Source organism: Diplotaxodon limnothrissa, linkage group LG12 (assembly GCF_057381915.1).
Source record: "Diplotaxodon limnothrissa isolate DT_005_m linkage group LG12, D_limnothrissa_male_GT1.1, whole genome shotgun sequence".
Taxonomy (NCBI): Eukaryota; Metazoa; Chordata; class Actinopteri; order Cichliformes; family Cichlidae; genus Diplotaxodon; species Diplotaxodon limnothrissa.
Window position 1 is genome coordinate 26,402,232 of NC_140607.1, and position 21,223 is coordinate 26,423,454.

A 21,223-nucleotide genomic window follows, 5' to 3' on the forward strand; every position below is an offset into this window, starting at 1 on the left:
GGTCTCATCGAAAAGGTCATTGGATATTACCTTTCATTTTGAGCTTTAATGTGTTTTCTCCAAACAGGTGGTATCTATTGAAAACAATGTACAGTCAGCAGGCTTCTCCAGAATCACTCAGGTAGAACCGAATAAAGAGATGTAGAATCTCTCACAGTTACAGGCGGCAAGTTAGTTTCACTGGTATCATTAAGAAAAACTAAAATAAAATGACTAAAACACAAATGGGAAAGGGAGCTACATTTGAATATTACAGCTACATCTTCAACATTTTAATATTCCTTTAATTGCAAATCATACAACTAATGATAACAAATTGAGTTTTTGTTGTATTTAGAAGTCTTCAGGCTGTCTTTGGTTTGCCCCAAGCCACAGATCTCATCATTGGTAATTCCTGCTGATGCTGTCCTAAAGTGATTATGTTAAGTCTAAATAATTTTTGTCACCCTTATTTATTTCGGCTAATGTGTCCCAATTTGCCATGCCACCTTCATGAGCCTCGCCCATATTGCACTAAATTAAACAATCATTTCTAGAATCATAACGGGCTACAATTAGTTAATTAAACAAGCAAGAGCAATTAGGAGGTGAGGCAAACAATGCATCATGACAGGAAACAGCCAAGGGAGTTCTTCCCCTGTCAACATTGATTAATTCAGCTGAACATTGAACTTATTTGTCCCAGTGAGAACAGCGCTTTTGACAGCTCACATGTCACTTAGAATTTGCCTCACATCCAGCCACAGATGATACATTATAATATTGATACATTCTCCGGATGGTGCAAAGAGGCATTTTCTTTAAGTAGTGGTTTCTGGTCAAATGGAAATGCCCCATGTAGTCTCTTTTACCAGCTGCTCAGTGGTAGTCAGAGACTTCCAGCATCCTCAGCAGCAGGTGTTTGACAGGTAATTTGCTGCTAATTTATTTGCTGCTTTATATCATGTGGCAGTCGGGGGCAACAGTAGATCTTGGGTCATAGTTCAACCTGGACATCCTGTAAAAGTGTCACCGAAGAAGATTGGCTTGACGATCTCCTCTGAGATGGATGGAGTAGCTGGAGGGAAATGAGAGAGTTAGATGAAGAGAGGGAGACTGAGTAAGGAAAGAAACTGTAGACAAAGGGGCAGAAAGAGAGACAGATAAGAGCACCAGAGTGGAAAGATTGCCCATGGGTAAATTCACGCCAGCCGAAGGCTTCCAGACAAAGCGTCAGAGGTTGGTGGAAATGTGTAAAAAAATGCATTTGTAGCTTCAGCTTTGGGTAGCAGTGAACTAGATTTTACTGACAGCAATTTCCATTTCCAGGTTTAGGAGAGCACAAACACAGCACCTACACTCGGCTGGCATAGAAATCCTTCAAATGCAGCATTTTTGGCAAAGAGATGACTGTGGGGGAAAAAACAGCTTTTCAGTTATCATGTGTCTAATTATGAAAATTTCTAGTACTCCAGATTAACATTACTTTATTTTTATATATTAATCTTTAGTTACGTTCCAAATATCAAATTATTCTGTTTACAAAAAACTAATAGAAGTATTTTAGTTTGAACAATTTCAGCTGAGTATCAGAGACTGGGCCGCTGTAGTTTGCTTCTTCAGCCACATAACAGCCTTTCTATTGATCTTTTTTTTGACTAATGCTGATTGATCTTGCTTCTAGATCTATACCCTCTCTCTGCTCAGATGGCTGGAATCTTGTCAGCTGCCTGTTTCCCCTCCATTGGGTTGTCCTGTCAGCTTTTACACAACCTTTGCCACCAGAATTATCTTTGCCTCTCCCCTTCAGTATTCATTTCTACCTTTCACACCCCATAATACCAAACAGGATGGGATTTCTGGTTAATGGCCAGTACAGTGGCTGTCCCAACCAATTAGAGTATGATAGAATTTTTGTTCGAGCAGGCAGACCTAGAGAGTTTATCAAATCAGAGTAATCTCTTTGAAGCTCAGCCAAAGAAGTTTCTTTAGCATGACGTAAAACTGGGTATGTAGGGTAGGTGATGAGTGGAGGTGTGGCCACAAAACTGCTGTGTGTGATGGGATATGGTGGTATGCTGGCCACAGTTCAGTTGTGTGTATCTCAGATGCCTCAGGACTTTGTAGTAGACCTCTGCATTGCCAGTTTCACTGTCTGGGAGGATTTTGTAATGTAAGGCTCTGTAAATGTCAGAATAATTGACAACCACGGTCCTAGTCTCGCTGTCCACCTGACGTGCTGCCTTTGGAAACAGTGGACTTTTCAATTGAAAAGTGCTCAGACAGCACTGTAGACCCAGCTCTCATTACCAGTGATGATCCTTCACACAAAATTTGAAAAAGAGGTTTCTGTTTTTGTTTGTGCAAGTTTGAGATCCATGGTGAAATTCTAAAACTCACAGTACACGCGCTCATAACAGGACTTCCAGGGAGCAAGCTAAGTATTATAGTTTTGCTGAATATGATCTGCACAGGCACATGAAGATGACCATGAAATTGAGACTCGCCAAGATCGAGAGATTTTGATTATTCATGGGATTCTTCCCAAAACTTTTTGATCACACTTAAGTAATATGTTTTGCATTTGTTTACATTCAAGTGACAAAGCCATAGTAATTATTTTACTGTCACATAATTATTATAATTTTCTTTTTCTATAATTTTAAATACAATAACATGATTGGGAGATTAGACAGTGAAGACACAAAGCCTTTACCCAGACCCTAAATAGGTTATTTTTTCCAACATTAACAGGTGAAGTCCTTTAACCGGAACAATGAGAACATTTTTTTTGAAATAACCTAAATCAAAGCAGTGCCAGATAAGAAAGGTGTTCTTTTTTTTTTTTTTTTTTTTTGCAAAGGTAATTAGTTACTATTTTGGAAAGCAAATAGGATTTAGGTTATTCCACCTTTTACAACTGATTTTGCTTAGCTCTGTTCTTGTGGTGGCTGGTGTAAAAGACTCAGGTCAGGACTAATTATATGTACGTGCCCGCTGTGTGTACAGGCTGTTACATTCATTTCTTCTTTTAGCATTTCCTTTTTGTGATACTTGCTATAAAGGAGCTCACAAATGGCCCAGGTTAAAAGCGACAACTAAAAACAAATGCCGGGCCTATAATTTTCTTCCAGAAGGAGTTGAAACACCAATGGATAGTGACTGAAATTCCCTTTAAAAAACATGAAAGACAGGAAATATTAGATGCTCTCCTGCTGGGCTGTAAACCATGCCCTACAGTAGATGTTGCTTCTGAAAATGAACCAACAGCCACAACCCTGATCACATGCTATTTTAGTCAGCTCAAAAATCTGTGAGTGTTTTTCCAAGTATGGATGCAGCCGCACAGTTGCCAACAGATGTGCATGAGCCAGTACTTGTGAACCATGTTTACACTTAAAATTGACTGGGATCAAAGGTGGAAGAGGACTGCATTCCCAAAGCAAATGCTTATGTCTGAAATAACATTAATGCCATACATTTTATTCTAAAACAATACTTTTAGCCATGAACCTCTAACAGATGATGATAGAAAGTGGAGCTCTTTTTCTTTTGGTAGAGCGGCAGTTGTGTAGTGGGGGAGAAATGATTTTGGCCCAATCTCGCTTCATCAGCACTGTGATTCTTTTCACTTTCATGTTTCCATAGATTTTCCATGAGAGCACTTTCATTTGTTTCACAGAAATATGGTTACATGAAACTACAGTTATGATCAATGGCTTTCACTTGATTTGCCAGATGAAATAAAGAGCGCAGGGATGTCACATTACCAGAAATTCTGCAGGCTGCACAAATACCTTAAAATTACATTTTCTTCAACACCCAATTCCAAGCTATGGGTAAAAAAAATCCCCCTAAAATCATCAAGTTAAACATATTTATTTAAAAAAATTAACATTTTATAATTTCGTTGTACATGTAGAATGATAATAAAAGCCTATTCTATATTGCTATTCTATAATAATGTCACACTGTTAGGCATTATTAAGGTATTAGTAAGTCCTTTATTCATCATTTATTACACTTTATTCTGCCTTAGGATGTAAATTGCTTATTATTGATTAGTAAGCGCGTTCATGTATCATTTATATAGACTAGTCGGTTAGTTTCTTTTTCCTCGTTTAGTCGAATAACAAATTAGTTACCAGAAATTTTCTTTGTAGCTTTTCTTAAGTAGATTTACTACAATGTTGAGGCACATTGTCCTCCTATTGCAACTTCTACAAATTCATGGAAATCCAGTTTTCCCTCACCGATACATTCAAATCCCGTTCAAAAGTAGCTGATTGGTGTCTTAGTTGTAATACTGTTAGATGATAAAGATAGTAATCTGATCATTTTTCTCACTACTGTATGTGTACATTTACTGGTTAGCCAAAATGGTTAAATTGATTTTATTTATAATATCAAATGCATCAAACAACTGGTGCTTATACATGAAGTGTGCACGTTAATACACACTAAATAGTAAATGATTAGATATATGCGTAACCCTACAGTGTACACTTTCTCATGTTCATGCACTCATATTGAAAGCTAGACGGTGAATAGTGATCTGCCATTCTGTTTTCGTGCGCTGTGTATTTTAAAGTCTCAGGCAGAAGGCAGAAATTTTAGCTTGATATTGTGCAGCGTGCTTCTCCAATCAGGACCTTTGTCTTGCGTTTCTGGATCACAGCTACCAGCTGTTAAGCGCTTTCGCTTGAACTGTAGTCATTTCCTGCCAAAGTTGAAGAAGAACAGCAAGTGAAAGGTTCACTCTGACCCAAGAGAAAGAAGGAATGCTCAGTTCAAGGGTTCAGTGGCTGAAGTTTCTTTTCAGGTACTTAAACAGTAAACTGATATGTCGAAGAAATATAGTTACTCTGAAATAATCTATAGTGCTTTGGCCCTTTCATCAAATGTGCTGCATGTAATATATGTCAAGCATAAGTTTTTTTTTCTTGTTTAGGAAATATAGTATTTTGAAATTGAAAGTTGAGATGAGTAACTGCATCGACTTGCTTTTAATATTAAATTGTAGTGTTTGTTCTGGCAACAGGTTTGATTGTGCTATTTTTTTATTATTAAGCATTTTGCTTGTACTTGTATCGTTAGACAGAAAATAAGAAGCACTTCAGTGTAACGCAATCCACTACATCCACAAAATACAGGTTTAGCAAAGATTTAAATTCATTCCCTGTGACAGCGGCGATCAAGATCTATTATATTACATCGTGTGTAGTCACAGTCTATTTTTGCATCTTATTGCTTATAACTTTTGTGAAACTGAGAATATGTCACAATATTTGATACAGAAGATATTGTTGTAAATTGTATTAGATGCTAACAAAAACCTTCTTTTATATTCCTTTCAGTGTTTAAAAAATGGTTTTGATTCACCAAAAATGATGAAAGAAGCCCGTCACTGACATACTGCATAGTGTTTGTTACTAAAACCCCTTATTAACCCTTTAAGACCTACCATAGAACCAAGGCTGCCAGAGCTTACTTTATATTCTTACATGCTGTAGTGCCATTTTTGGGAGCATTTCAAGTTGCTATACATCAATACAACTGTTATAGCCCATATTTTAATAATATGTATGCATTAAGTCCATAGTAACTACATAAATTGCAAAAGTGCAATAAACTACAAAAAAATTGAAAATTGTTTTTCTGTTTTTGTTTTTTTTTTTACAAATTTAAGAGGTTTATCCCTCAAAACTTTAAATACAAAAGAGTTGCAAAAAAATAGTTTACAACAACAGGAAATTTATTTTGAGTGTCTTCATAGTTTTATTTTTGAGATACACCAATTTTTATATACTGCAGGAAAAACGAAAAACAATCCTATGATGCAAATTTGCAAAGAAAAAAGCATGTGCATCAAAATAAACTATTTTAAGCAGTGCAATTTCTAAGCATCCCAGCAACAATAAGCTTTTAAGGCCTACAAGTAAAAAACTACATTTTCTGCAGAAATGACATCACTTCCGGTTTCGGGCAGGTAATGGCGGACATGCGATCGTTAGCGCTGATGTCTGTTTCAATGTGGGAAGTGTTACGAACAGCTGATCGGATCGGCAAAGCGTGTTTCTGGAATATTATGTTTTTGTTCCTCCGGTTTCATATGCAAAAAAAAAATATTGCGCTAGCTTACGCAGTTCCGGTTCTACAGGGATAACGGAGCGTGCCCGCTCCAACCGGCTTTAAAGGGTTAAGAAGGGTTAGCACAATATTTTGTTTTAATTTCAATTAAATTTTAATTTCAGTTTAAATGTGCACGTTTAAGAAAGGGTAAGAATGTTGAAGAAACTCTACTATATACTACTATAATTATTCAATGCAAAATATGGAGTCTTTATCAGTCTACATCCAAGTAAGAAGATGGTAAAAATCATGCTACTTCTGTGTTGGTATTGCTTAAATATTTTTAGTGTTTAGTGTCAGAAATTAAATAAGGACTATGAATAAAGCTACCCTTCAAATAATATAATCATGGCAACACTTTTTTTGTTTTACAAAATTAAGGCTCAAAACCCAGGGGGTCTTAAAATTTTCAGTAGTCTCATGCAAGTTTGTCAAACAATCAGCTCTAATCTGTTGATTTGGGTTTTTGTTTTTTGTTTTTTACATGAATTTTTACAGTATTTTCCAGGTTCCATGTTATTTTATTGTCCCTGAGCTTATAATATACCTATTTAAAGTTAATCTTTTCCACTTTTAAAGGGCTCCAGTGCCACATTTTGGCACATGAGTGGTCAGTGGTGGACTACATCATTTCAATACTCACTCCACAGTTTGAGTCACAGACGTGAAAGATTTTTATATGTATTTTCTTTTTATTATTATTAATTTAAAGTAAGTTGTATTTACATTAAAATGACTTGGTTAGGGCTAGGGTGTACTGTAAAAACAACTCAGTTAAGTTCAGACAAGAAAAACTTCTTGATTACACTGAGAAAAGGATCAACCTTTAGGTTAAAATACAACAGTTGCCATTTCTTTTCAGTCTCTGTTTTACTGGTTGCCAGAGTAATGTGTCTCTTCAGATGTGTACTTTCCACTGAAATACACTTTTAGAGTTTTAAAAGGGCAAAACGTGACATTTGTGTCCATCAACACAAAAACATAGACTGTTTTTTGTTAGTATTTCACATTTCATTCACCTTTAGAGTGTTTTCGTTAAAAGTTAGTATTAAATATGATTAGTTATTACTAATAAAAGAATATCTGATAAAAGAGTAAGATAAGATAAGATAAGATAAGATAAGATAAGCTTTATTAGTCCCACACGTGGGAAATTTGTTTTGTCACAGCAGGAAGTGGACAGTGCAAAAGTTATGACGCAAAAATTAGAATACAATAAGAATAAATACAGTACACAGCTGTACAGAATAGAATAAAATAATATACTATATACAGTAGAATAAAATAGAATAAAAATATACAATAAGATAAAAATAGAATACGAATGCTATATACAACTGAGTAAAAATACAACGATGCCAGAAAAGATTATTGCACTTAGTGTTATTGCACATGTGTGGATGTGTGTGTTTGTTCAGTTAAAGTCTTTGTTGTGGAGTCTGACAGCAGTGGGGAGGAAAGACCTGCGAAATCTCTCCGTCCCACACCGTGGGTGCCGCAGTCTCCCACTGAAGGAGCTGCTCAGTGCTGTCACAGTCTGCTGCATGGGGTGGGAGACGTTGTCCAACAGGGATGACAGCTTAGCCGCCATTCTCCTGTCACTCACCACCTCCACTGGGTCCAGAGGGCATCCTAGAACAGAGCTGGCCCTTCGGATCACCCTGTTCAGTCTCTTCCTGTCCCCAGCAGAGATGCTGCCGCCCCAGCAGACCACACCATAAAAGATAGCAGAAGCCACCACAGAGTCATAGAAGGTCTTCAGGAGTGGGCCCTCCACCCCAAACGACCTGAGTCTCCGCAGCAGGTACAGCCTGCTCTGCCCTTTCCTGTAGAGGGCGTCTGAGTTATGAGTCCAGTCCAGTCTGTTGTTCAGATGAACACCAAGGTACCTGTAGCTGTCCACAGCCTCAATGCAAAGCAAACAAGATTAATCATCTGGCCAAGCATTCAGTGTCTATGAAACCTGAACCTATAGAATTATCTCCAGAATTAGGAATGTTGGTCACTGGTTGCTAGGTAACCAGTCATTTTGTTGGACCTGTATCTCTGACAGGTTTGCTATGAGACCAATCAGAGCTCTGGTTAGCTGCGTAAGAAGCATTTCCACTTACATCCTACCTGAAAGTACATGATCTGTCCCAAATAATTGCCTCTGAAAAGAATCAGACAGGGGAAGAGAAAGTAAAAAGACAAAGGAATGACACATCCAGAGAAGAAGGCGAAAGGGGAAAAAAGGAAAAATCTGAGTGCACAGTCACATGCAATACAAGAATAACGCAATGCGCTGCAATGAATATTTTAAAACTCTTACATGTGCAATAGACTACTTGCACTAGGGCATGTGACGTATTTCCGTTTCCAAATAGTACCGCTTGTGCGTTTCCGGTACGTTTGCTTATCTATCGGTAGCTATGCTAATGTCGCTTCAGAATGAGTATAAAAAGGAAAGTATTTAAAACAGAACATTTTCAAAAACAGGAGAAGAAATACTCCGAGCATTGCTGTGTCCCACTTTGTTCAGCTTCAGCCAAATTTAACGGCATACTAAGTTTTCATGCCTTTCCGACCCATTCCGACTTGAGAAGACAATGGCTGTTAAACATACGCCGGGATCATTTCACGATTACCTCTCACACCAGGGTCTGCTGCAGACACTTTGCCAGTGATCAACTCATAGAGCCAACAACCCTCGATGGTCGAAGGAGGCTTATTAAAGGTGCTGTACCAACACTTTTTGAGTGGAATGGCTATAAAGTTGAACCACCGCGGCGTAGTGTTTGGGAGAGAACGGAGCGACGCCCTGAACTAGTTCCTCCTGACGATCAAGAAGAGCACAGTCTTACAAGAGATCATGACTACTGCTCAGTCCCTGAGCCGTCTGCATTGGACATATCTGCATCAGCTGCAGAAGACCTGTCCAAAGACGTGGAGACTCTGAGGAAGGAAATACAGGAGTTACGTGTCCAGCGAGAATTTGGGTTACAGCGTTTTGCTGGCTCCGACAGTGACATCCGATTCTACACCAGGTACACCTAAGTTCTATTCAAGCTAACTGTTTAAAATATACCAAGGTCACCATCAGTTAAATTTCGAAAGTTTTTCCAGTCTTAATGAAAACAAAATAGATATTTACTTTTTCTCTGCTGATTGTATGTTTTATGTAGATGCTTTAGTATTTAAACGATATCCTAATGCTACAGGTAAAATACAACACCAAATACTCTTAATCAGACTATATTATACAGCATACCATTAGCATATTTGTCACAGTTCACATTATTTTTATGTCAGTGTGTAATGTTAATTAATGATTGACACGATGTATGTCTCTCTCGTGAATAGATTTCCAAGCTATGATCATTTGATGGCATTCTGGGTTTTGATTGAGCCTTGCATCTATAAAATGATCCGGGTTTCAAGAGCCAAGTCAGCTGCCAATCGGAACGAAGAAGTGTTGACACCTGCACGCACATCAACAGTAGGTTATGTGTTTGTTGGTAGTTAGAACTAGAGGTGTAATGTTATTGTATTTATGTACAATAACATTACATTATGTACAGTAGCATACATACACAGGTGTATGTATGCTAGACTCAGTATCCTTTACATACATACACCTGTGCACTACAGCACCTCATTGTTTACCCCATGGTACAGTATGGTATGCCTAACCATTACAAAACATTTAGCCAAGAAAAGAATAATTTTACTAGTTCATAGCTTAAGGAGTAACATTTTCCCTTTTGTTTTCACCTTCCAGAGGCAGCTGCTACAGCCAATTGACGAGTTTTTTCTTTTCCTGGTTTTCCTGTCAGTTGGTTTGAAGGAGAGGGACCTGGCACACCAATTTAACATACACCAGTCCACAGTGAGCCGCATTATTGCAACATGGACAAATTTTCTTGCCACTGCACTGGGGTCTCAGTGCATCTGGCTTACACGTGAAGAAGTGCAAGCTTACCTCCCTGAGGAATTCAAAGATTTCTCAGACACCCAGATGATCCTTGACTGTACAGAGCTGAGGTGTCAGACACCATCCTCACCACTTCTCCAAAGTGAAATGTACTCTTCGTACAAATCCCACTGTACGATGAAAGCCCTGGTTGGCATAGCTCCACATGGTCCAGTGACATTCATCTCTAATCTGTATGCTGGTTCGGTTAGTGACAAGGAACTATTCAAACAATCAGGCATTGCTGAGAAGTTGACTGAAGACATGGCAGTGATGGTAGATAAGGGCTTCCTAATCACTGATTGTTGTAAATGCAAAGTGTACTGCCCACCTTTTCTATCTAAGCAGAAGCAGATGCCAGCATACCAGGTTAAGGAGACGCAGGCCATAGCCAGACTCAGGGTACATGTGGAGCGAGTCATTAGGAGGATCAAACAGAACAAACTTTTTGATAGCATCATTACCATGTCACATGTTTATAATATCAACCAACTGTTTGCAGTGGCATGTATGCTGTCAAATTACCAGAACACAGCATTAGTTAAAAAATGGGTTAAGTGAGACAAGATGGATTTTTCCCAAGACACCAGTGCCAGTAACTTATGGAAAATGACCTGCAGCTGAGGCCACTACAGTTGCATTTCTTCCTTCTCAGCTGACAATACTTGATTACAGAACTGGTACTTGAGTGCCGATAGTTGAGTTTCAGTTATTGATAATTCAAATTCATTGCAAATGTTTAATGTTAATAATACTGTTTAATTATAATACTATATTACTATTCAGATTCAACAAAACTGTTTATCAAAATTATAAAGTAAATCACTAAATCGTTTTAAAATCATAAGTGACATTGAGCTTTTGGAACATCAAAAATACCATTTGTCATTTTCTACAGTTCAGTTGTGTTATTGTCTAAATGTATATCAGTATGCTAGGCATGGAGTTTTAAATACCATGTAAATAAGTTCTACACAAATTCAACGTTTTAATGTGTGTTTTTAAAAATTTAATTGATGCCATTGCTTAAATAACAGTTCATTGATGTCACATAAAGGTAACATGTAACAACAAAATAATTCATGAAATATATTGAAAATAAAACATCAGTTATTTTGTTCCAGCCAGCCTGAAGGATCTGTTTTTCTTTTTGCTATGTTTTCACTGTTCATTTTTTCAAACACAGGTATCTTGGCATATATATGTAAAAAAAGAAATAGTCTGCCTTTTCTCTGATTGCATTGTGCACATCTGTATCCATGTATATTCTTTGCACTAGGTAGTCCTCTTGTGCCCACACAACAAAGTCACACCACTGCATCCCACTGATGAGCAGTTGTCCTTGCACTTGCCAGTAATATGCGTGGCTCTTTTTTAGTTTAGGGGTACCACATTCCATCTGCACATATTTGCAGTCAATAAAGTTTTGTACATTGGGACATTTGAATTCGACGAAGCCAAACTGGGGGTATTCATTGGGGTCAAAAACAACACCATCAGGAGATGCAGCAAGCCAGGGGGCAACGGGGTGAATGACCAGACCACAGGGTGAGTAGTTAACATTCATTAGCCTACTATACTCTGCTGCTATTGCAGGCTCCATCTCAGTTCCTCTCCTCATGTCTGCTGTCTGCCTTGTTCCCTTCAATATACGCTCTGCTAGTGACTCGGCCGAGCTCTGGCCTCTGACGTGACACACCTCCCGAAACCTAGAGGCAGTCACTCTGGGCCTGCGGAGCTGATGCCACTCAGACGAAGAGCTTTGCTCACGTGTAGCTTCCTCTATTTTGTGAGCCATTTCCAGAGTTACAGACAAGCTTTTCAGATGCAGAAGCTCTTCTTCTGAGCACACAAACACACAATCTGATGGCAAGATGTCATACCCCTCCAGAGGCAAGTGCGGTGTTGGTGGTGCATCGCGGTGTAGTGTGATGTACCGGGTTGTCAAAACCGGCTGCTGATATGACAGAACACTGCCCTCCTGCACCAGCCCAAAGGCACTTTCCACAAGGGGCTTGTCAGGTCTCATGTTCATTGTGGTCACAAGTGGCCTGTCCTCAATATTAAATTTTGCATATGCCTCCGTTATTCTGAACAAGCAGGGATCTGGTAACGGACCCACCATGCCTCTGTAGAAGCCACTCCTAAAGAAAACATCAATGACAATAATGTAAGGAAGAAGGTTGTTATACTGAACAACAACTAAACTAAAAACTAAAAGGTGTAAAACAGTGGTGCATAAGTTAGAGACTGGGATGTATATGTACATGACTGAGTTAGCCGTCTTCAGAAAGTGTAATGTTGTATGTAAATTAATACCTATTCTGACACATGTATGTATGAAAAAAATAGCAACATACATTTGTAACACGTGAAACCAAATTTTACAAATGTAATTACCGTACTCCAGTCTGGGCCATCCTATTTGGTACCGGCTTAGTGAAGATCATGGAGTTGATGGGTCCTGGCCTCACACCCTAACAGAAGACACATTTACTATGGATGGTGTTGCTGTTCATATGTAAACATGGACTAATTCAAAAACTTTAACCTCATTTAAATTACCACTGTCCGTGGCTTGTGCCATTGCTGTTCAGATTCCGTGCAGCTATGCACAGGGGGGACAACCGGCACTCTGAGTTGTGAGTAGTGTGCTGTTTGGAAGAGCAATGCCACTGTGTGATTGCACATAACAGCGCCTGCCACACAGGAGCACTGGCTATGTGTCAGTATCACCGGCGATGAATCCAGAAGCTTAATCTAAGAAGAAAGAACGAAAATTAAAAATGTAACATCTTCATGGAAGAGCTGAACAGGAACATAGTTCAGTGTTATGGTTACGCACCCTCCTGAATGCTTAGTGTTTCCTTCTCTCCCTATTAAAACAACTTAACCATCCTTGATAACTGTAATAACTTAGATTGTGTATATTTGCAGTATTAACTTGTTGTCAAATGTTTCTGATCACCCAAACACACGTTGATTTAACTATCTGACTAGTCAAATTAGGAGTGATAAAGCAGGGAGACAAGGAAAACATTCAAGTTGATGGGCCTTTAGGAATGAACTTAACTAATGCTTAAATGAACTGAACCCCACTGAACGGGGATTAACAACTTTACACAGCTTCCTGCCTACACTTAGTCTGTGTGGTGCCTCACTCTTCCTCATTGACCTGAAGCACAGGGCTCTCACACCGACCTCCCCTGACAACCTGTCTTTATTGGACACTGAATAAAGATACAAGTACCATTAGCATTATTTCTGTATTACTCATTTCAGCATGTCTTAAACATATATATTTTACACTTAGCAAGAGTAGCATTAGGTAGTTAACTACCTCCATAGTTAGCCAACTACCTAACGCCATTATAACAGTGTCTAACTACAAAAGTGACATTAGTTAAGAAAACCTCAACTATAGTTTAGGACGACATAAAACACCGTTTAAGAAAACATGTAATGTAGAGAACTGACATCAAATGAAGGACATAGCGGAGTAACGTAGTGTTTGCATTTGACGTTAGCTAGCGTTTCTTTGTCGGTTAATTTACGTTTTCTTACCTTCGTAGTTGTGTATATATGATGCAGCATATAACTTAAATCCTTTATCTAATTTGCTGGCGGGGGTAGTCGTCACTCTGCAAATCCGATGAACATCGGTGATGTTCAATTTTGGGAGCTCTTGTAGGCAGCGAGTGTAGAACGTCGCCATGGTTTAACCGCACCGGAAGCACTGGGGCAGGACTACATAGAACGCGGAAGTGTTAGTGCAAGTAGTCCATTCCCCTGAATGACTCTGATTAAACGTGTAAGATTAGGAATATTAAGAGACATCATGATTTGAAATAGCTGCGGTTAATGGTTTATATGCCACAGGCTATCTTTAAGAGTTTAACCATTTTTTTCTCTGGTGAAACCTCCTGTTACAGGCATGGTCCTTTAAGGGTGAAGCCTGATGGGAAATGTATGCGGGTGTGTGTAGCGGAACTGCCTGTCGGGTGTGTGAGGGTGAGCGGAGAAGGAAAAGAAGAGTAACGGTTAACTACAGAAGAGACGAAGAGAAAGTAAATAAAAGGAATATAATAACTCCCTCGGCAGCCAAAGTTGTATCGGCGATGCCCGCTGTGAGTAAACTGTTTCAGCCCACTGTACGCGGTGTTCGTGCCTTGGAGGAGAAATAAAGGTTCGGTAAAGCAGTTTCCTACGCCTCCCTCGATCTTCTTGCTAGCGGAGTTGACCTGTATAGTAAGCTGTTGCCGGCTGCGAGTCAAGTAACTGCCAGAGGTTTCCTTACTACGGTTCGGGGCCGCGGATCTGGCGCGGTAACACTGGGGGCTCTTTTCCGGGATAAAACTCCGCAAAGCGCCGAGAGAGAGGGAGCGAACTTTCTTTTTCTCTTTTCCCTCGGACGACAGAGAAAATGGCGGCTCCGAGAGATGCTGAAGGGGATGGCATGGGAATGTACTTCAGTAAGAGCAGCAACCCATTTTTGCCAGAAACCCCAGAGAGTGGCACAGCTAATGTGGACCGTGCCACTTATGTAAACAATAGAATCCACAGCAGCAACCCCTTCATCACGGACATAGAGTTAACGCCAGCGGCGAGCATAGCAGCAGTCTATACGACGGAGTTTGAGGCTGCATGGCATCTCACCCCGCCACCTTCAGCTCACACCAACCCTTTCTTAACACCAATAGCGAAGCAGAATGCAGTGTGCAGTGAGTTTAAGCAGTTGCAGTGCTCAGACTGCGGAGGCCCTGGTAACACTGCATCTACACCGCTCACAGTGGGACAGCATGGCTCGCATGATCACCCACCTCGGATTGTTACATCTCGGCCATGCAGCCAGCCATTCACCGCCATGAACTGTACCTGCAGTGTCCCTAGAAAAACGCCGTTTACTGAGCCAGCGAAGCTACACATTATGCCGGGTATACCCCAACCTGCGCAGTACAGCTATGAAATGCCAGCTCAGGGCTATTTTTCCCCAACAACTCGCATGGCAATACCAGCACCAGATGGGGGGTGTGGGCTTTGCAAGCATGACCAGGGTCACAGTTCAAAACAAGCCATGCCAGGGCCACGCGGCTGTTTTCCTGGTGTAGTGCAAGACGGGGGTTTTGCAGATTGTAGTGCTGATGGACAGACGAGGGGCAAGGAGAAAATTCCCACATTACAACCAGACCATTTCGATGGGTCAGGGTCATGGAAAGACTTTCTCTATCAGTTCGAGACCTGTGCACAGGCCAACTGCTGGACGGAGAACACCATGGCTGTCCAACTGAGATTCAGCCTGAGGGGCGCAGCTGGAGCCATAATCCACAAAAACCCCAAATCTGCTCGCTGGAGTTACCAGAGGATTGTGGAGGAGGTGGAGGCTGCCTATGGGCCGTGTTCAGAGCATGCAGCAGCCATTGGCATTGAGCTACGGCAGAGAATCCGGAAACCAGGTGAGGCCCTGCACACCCTCAGAGATGATATATACGAGAAGGTTTCCATTGTGTATGCCAACCGCTCCGAGCTGGAGCAGGACTGCATTGCTGTAGAGATCTTCACTAATGCTTTGGCAGATGCTGAAATGGTCCAGAAATTGTTGGAAGAACAACCACGCACCCTGGCAAGAGCCTATGAAATCGCCCACAGGTTCGAGACAACGAAAAGGGCCGCCAGGGCAGTCACACAGCTTATGCAGCCAGGGCCACGAGTCTCTACAGCACAGGGGACCCGAACAGCTGCATTACGGGAGAGTGTTCATATGCTAAGTTATGAACCACCGGAGAGGGCCCAAAGACCTATCCAGCGTGGGCGCCAAAGCTGGAGCACATCTAACAGGTCAAGCAGGAAGGAGGCTGTTTGCCATAACTGCTCCGGCATAGGACATCTACAGAGGAACTGCCCCTCTCCTCGCTCACCTGCCCAAAAGCCTGTAAAAGCTGCTAGAGGCCCAGCCCCTGACCCAGGCACAGTGTTCCACAACGGAGGCCAAGATGTGATGTGTGTCCAGATAGCAATACAGGGACGGGAAATACGGGCCTTGCTGGATTCTGGTGCACGGCGGAATGTGCTGCCCCTCCACTATTTTAACACCATCCCCGCAGAGTCAAGACCTCAGGTGCAGGCATCCATTGCTCAGACTCTACAAGGCATTGGTCCAGAGGGATTGGCCGTTCTGGGCGAGGTCATCCTGCCTGTACAGGTGGGGAGCGGTGTTGAAAATGTAGACTTTCTTTTGGCCGACATGGCTGAAGGCACTGAAGTTATTCTGGGGCACCCTTTCCTGCAACAATCGTGCGCTTGCTTAGACTACGGCCGCCAAGAGATAACCCTGTTTAATGAAAAGATACCATGTTCTGGCGTGGGCCCTCGACCCCAGGTGCTTGTTGTTAGGGTGGCACGCACTACGGTTTTGGAACCAGGCTGCGAGTATGTGGTCCCCGGGTTTTCCAGCTCCCACTGTGCCGCCCATAGAGACATGATGCTAAGCCCTACAAAGGGCTTTGTGGAGAAGCACCAAGTACTGGTAGCTCACGCAGTTGTGCAACCTAGTAAACCCTCTAGCATCCCAATCAGAGTCTTTAACCCTGGGGCCGCAGCTGTCACCTTAAAGCGTGGTGCCGTGGCAGGGGTTCTTCAGCCCGTGCAGGTCCTGGAGGGGTCGGGGGGTCGCCCACCAAGGGTCCTGGCAGCCCTCGAACTTAATGGTACTCCCCCTGCTTCTGTACCAAGCCATTTGCAGGCCCTTTACGCCGAGAGCAGCCCCGGTTTGACTCACGTTGCCCGCTACGATCTGGCAGGCCTGCTGAGGTCCTACAGTGATGTCTTCTCCACTGGCCCGAATGACCTTGGTCGCACTGGTGTTGTCCAGCATGACATCCTGACCACGCCAGGGCCACCAGTTAAGCACCCGCCGCGCAGGATGGCAGGGGACAAACAAATAGCGGCCGACCAGCAAGTACAGCAGAGCTTGGAGGCTGGGCTAGCTCAACCTAGCAATAGCGGCTGGGCTGCTCCAATTGTGATGGTGAAGAAGAAGGACCAGAGTCCCAGACTATGCGTGGACTATAGACCACTAAATGAGCGAACCCTTAAAGACGCTTATCCCCTGCCACGCATCCAGGACACCCTTGACACGCTTTCTACTGCCAAGTACTTCAGTACACTAGACCTGACTTCAGGGTACTGGCAGGTAGAGATGACCCCCAGAGCCCGAAAAGCAGCTGCATTTTGTACCCGTAAGGGATTGTTCGAGTGGAATGTGATGCCGTTTGGACTGTGCAACGCACCGGCCACATTCCAAAGGCTTATGGACAGAGTCCTGGCTGGGCTGCAGTGGGAGACATGCCTAGTGTACCTAGATGACATCATTGTCCTGGGCCAGGATAGCACCCAGATGCTGGAGCGGCTCGAGCAAGTGTTTATCAGATTGCGTGGAGCCAACCTAAAACTGAAGCCATCTAAATGCTGCCTGTTTCGGGAGCAGGTGGCCTATCTGGGCCATATCATCTCTGCTGGAGGTATTTCCACGGACCCCCAGAAAGTCCAGCAGGTGACGGACTGGCCTGCACCGCGGACCGTCACAGAAGTGCGTCAGTTTGTTGGCTTAGCCTCATACTACCGCCGGTTCGTGGAGGACTTTGCCACAGTGGCTAAACCCCTCCACGAACTCACTAAGAAGTATGCCCGTTTTAACTGGACTGCTGACTGCCAGGGAGCATTCCAGGAATTAAAAAGACGGCTTACGGCAGCCCCTGTCCTGGGTTACCCACTGGACCAGGGTGACTTCTTCCTCGACACTGATGCCAGCAATTGTGGGATTGGAGCGATTCTCTCCCAAGTGCAAGGGGGCGAAGAGCGGGTCTTGGCCTATGGGAGCAGGCGGCTGTCGGCTACCGAACAAAACTATTGTACGACCAGGCGAGAGCTTCTGGCGGTTGTGGCGTTCACTTCCCACTTCAGACAGTACCTGCTGGGTAGGCCGTTCACTGTCCGGACTGACCATAGCAGCCTCCGCTGGCTGACCAGGCTGAGGGAGCCCGAGGGCCAGCTGGCCCGCTGGTTGGAGAAGCTGGCAGAGTATAACTTCCAGGTGCTGCACCGACCTGGGAAAAACCACCAGAATGCGGATGCACTTTCCAGGAGACCCTGCCGCGCTTCATGCCCGTGCACACTCCCAGAGCCCACCATCAACAGCGACCGGTTCGAGCATAAAGGTGTGCAGTGTAACTTAGAGGACTGTGGTACCAGCATGACCCCCCCAGGGCAGCCCCCAGTGGGGGTAGTGGGGCCTGATGGTACCGATGGGAAAAGCCGGGTAGCAGAACCAGAGTGTGCACCCGTAGCAGCAGTGGACTGTTGTTCCAGTAGTAGCCACGACACCTGCCCAAATATCCACCGGGTGGATGAGTCCCATCACACTAGCTTGTTCAGTGGCTGGACCCCAGAACAGCTCTTGGCTAGCCAGAAGAACGATGTGGATATAGGCCCAGTTTGGGAATGGAAGGAAAAAGGGGAAGGTCGGCCCGTCTGGGCCGATGTAGCGGCATGCAGCCCCGCAACCAAAGCCTACTGGGCGCAGTGGAAGAGACTGTACCTAAAAGATGGAGTGCTGGTGAGGAAATTCCACTGTACAGAAAGTAATGTGTTTTTCCCCCAAATCCTTCTGCCTCACGCCTATCGTCACTCCGTAATGCAGCAGATGCACGATGGCCCAGTGGGTGGCCACTTTGGGGCAGAAAGGACCCTGGCACGCTTGAAGAATAGGTACTACTGGTACAACATGAAAGATGATGTGACCCTGTGGTGCCGCACTTGCACCAGTTGTGCTGAAAGGGCGCGGCCCCCAAAAACCCCCCAGGCAGCGATGGGCACGGTACGTGTTGGCGCCCCCATGGAGAGGATTGCAGTCGATCTGATGGGACCGTTGAACGAAACAGAAAGGCATAACCGATTCATATTGGTGGTACAAGACTACTTCAGCAAGTGGGTGGAGGCTTATCCAGTCCCCGATGCACAAGCGCCCACGGTGGCAGGAAAGGTTGTTGCGGAGTGGGTATGTAGATATGGAGCCCCACAGTCTCTGCATAGCGACCAGGGCACCAACTTTGAGTCGGCTGTGTTCCAGGGGATGTGTGAACTGTTCGGAATCAAAAAGACACGCACCACGCCCTTTCATCCACAGTCCGATGGCCAGGTAGAGCGTTTTAATGCTACCCTGCAGAAGGCCTTAGCCACCACCGCGGAGCGCTGCCACTGGGACTGGGATATAATGATCCCCTATGCTGTCATGGCTTATCGGGCAACTAAGCACAGTTCCACAGGATTGACCCCAAACATGATGCTTCTGGGCCGAGAGATAACCGAGCCTATTGACCTGGTCGCGGGTCTGCCGGCCGACGACACCCCCAACTGCACTACACCACAGTATGTGGTGCAACTCAGGGAAAGGCTGGAGCTTTCCCACCAACTGGCACGGGAGGCTCTCGGGAAATCTGTTGAGCGCGCTAAGAAACAGTACGATAAGAATATCTGCCAAGTTCAGTATCCAGTCGGCGCTGCAGTGTGGCATCTGATCAAAGGGACCAAGAGAGTGCGGCACAAGGTTCGCAAGTTTCTGCCTTCCTATGAGGGCCCCTACTTCGTAGTGGGCCTGTTGGATGATTTAGTCTACTGCATTAAAAAGGGGCCCCGAGCAAAGGCTAAAGTGGTTCATCACGACAGACTCAAGCCTTATCACTCAAGAACGCCGCTGGACAACAGCTGGGTCTTCCAAGACTCCGACCAGGCAGCACCCACCGAGGTGCCTCCTCCAGCGCTCGACGAAAGCGATTCTGACATTGATTTCGGCCCCTTCGACTTGTGGGAGACCCCAGCTGGGGCAGATCAACCAGATACTGGTGCTTCCCTGAGAGCTGGCTCTCCGCCACCCGCTCAAGGAGATGGTAGTGGGTTGCCAGCCAGCCCTGTTCAGCCTTACGTGGATGGGGCTGAAGGACCAGAACAGCACCCTTCCTTCAGGTCCACACCCCGTTCCAGACCACAGCGTGTGCGGCGGGCGCCGGACATGTTTGGTGACTGGGTCAGTCACTAGGCTAGTATGTCCTAACTGAGTCGGGGTGTAGGCGGATCGCTGCCCTGCTCAGTAGTTAAAAAAAAAAAAAAAAAAAAATTGTTCATGTTACATATGTTAAGTGATATGACTGTTGTAAATTGAGTTGTTACAGGGGGCTATTCTTACGTGTACTGTTGGGCTTGTTTGTCTTGCTGTTTCCTGGCAACATGGCTGTCGACGGGCTGCAAGTTATTGTTTGAACTGTTTATACTAATGAGGTAAAGCTGGATATAGGGGTAAACGTTCAGCTGTAGTGCCTTAATGTCTTTCTTTATGAATACTGTCTATGTGAAGGGCGGGATATGGACATTGACTTGCACCCTCCTCAAAGTGAACCCTGTACATCCTATGTTTTCTTGTGCTTAAAATATGGACAGTTGTCTACTTCAAGATTGTTCCATCCTAAGGATCGCCATTTTTGGACTGGGGGCACGAATGCTGTATGTTTCCTTGTTAATGGGGGGTTCATGTGCTGGAATGATGTTAAGGGTTTAATTATCATCCAGAGTGGGGGTAGTGTTACAGGCATGGTCCTTTAAGGGTGAAGCCTGATGGGAAATGTATGCGGGTGTGTGTAGCGGAACTGCCTGTCGGGTGTGTGAGGGTGAGCGGAGAAGGAAAAGAAGAGTAACGGTTAACTACAGAAGAGACGAAGAGAAAGTAAATAAAAGGAATATAATAACTCCCTCGGCAGCCAAAGTTGTATCGGCGATGCCCGCTGTGAGTAAACTGTTTCAGCCCACTGTACGCGGTGTTCGTGCCTTGGAGGAGAAATAAAGGTTCGGTAAAGCAGTTTCCTACGCCTCCCTCGATCTTCTTGCTAGCGGAGTTGACCTGTATAGTAAGCTGTTGCCGGCTGCGAGTCAAGTAACTGCCAGAGGTTTCCTTACTACGGTTCGGGGCCGCGGATCTGGCGCGGTAACACTCCTACATAATGACTTGCATAATGTCAAATCAGTGACAACTCCTTATCTAACACGGTTAGATTAGGCAAGGTAAGGCAAGTTTATTTATAGAGCACAATTCAACAACAAGGTGATTCAAAGTGC

General features: G+C 43.7%; 1 protein-coding gene and 1 pseudogene across 1 annotated transcript; one reads left to right on the top strand and one right to left on the bottom strand.

Annotated features, from left to right (window-relative positions):
• The first annotated feature begins 8,451 nt into the window (after nt 1-8,451).
• LOC146621428 (uncharacterized) lies at nt 8,452-10,789 on the top strand. Its single transcript, XM_085368442.1, has 3 exons — nt 8,452-9,137; nt 9,454-9,589; nt 9,872-10,789. Exons 1-3 carry the CDS (start codon nt 8,542-8,544, stop codon nt 10,622-10,624), a joined length of 1,485 nt encoding a protein of 494 aa, XP_085224568.1. The 5' UTR covers nt 8,452-8,541; the 3' UTR covers nt 10,625-10,789.
• An 806-nt stretch (nt 10,790-11,595) lies between these two features.
• Nucleotides 11,596-13,834, bottom strand: LOC146621429 (uncharacterized; annotated as a pseudogene).
• Between the last annotated feature and the right edge of the window lie 7,389 nt (nt 13,835-21,223).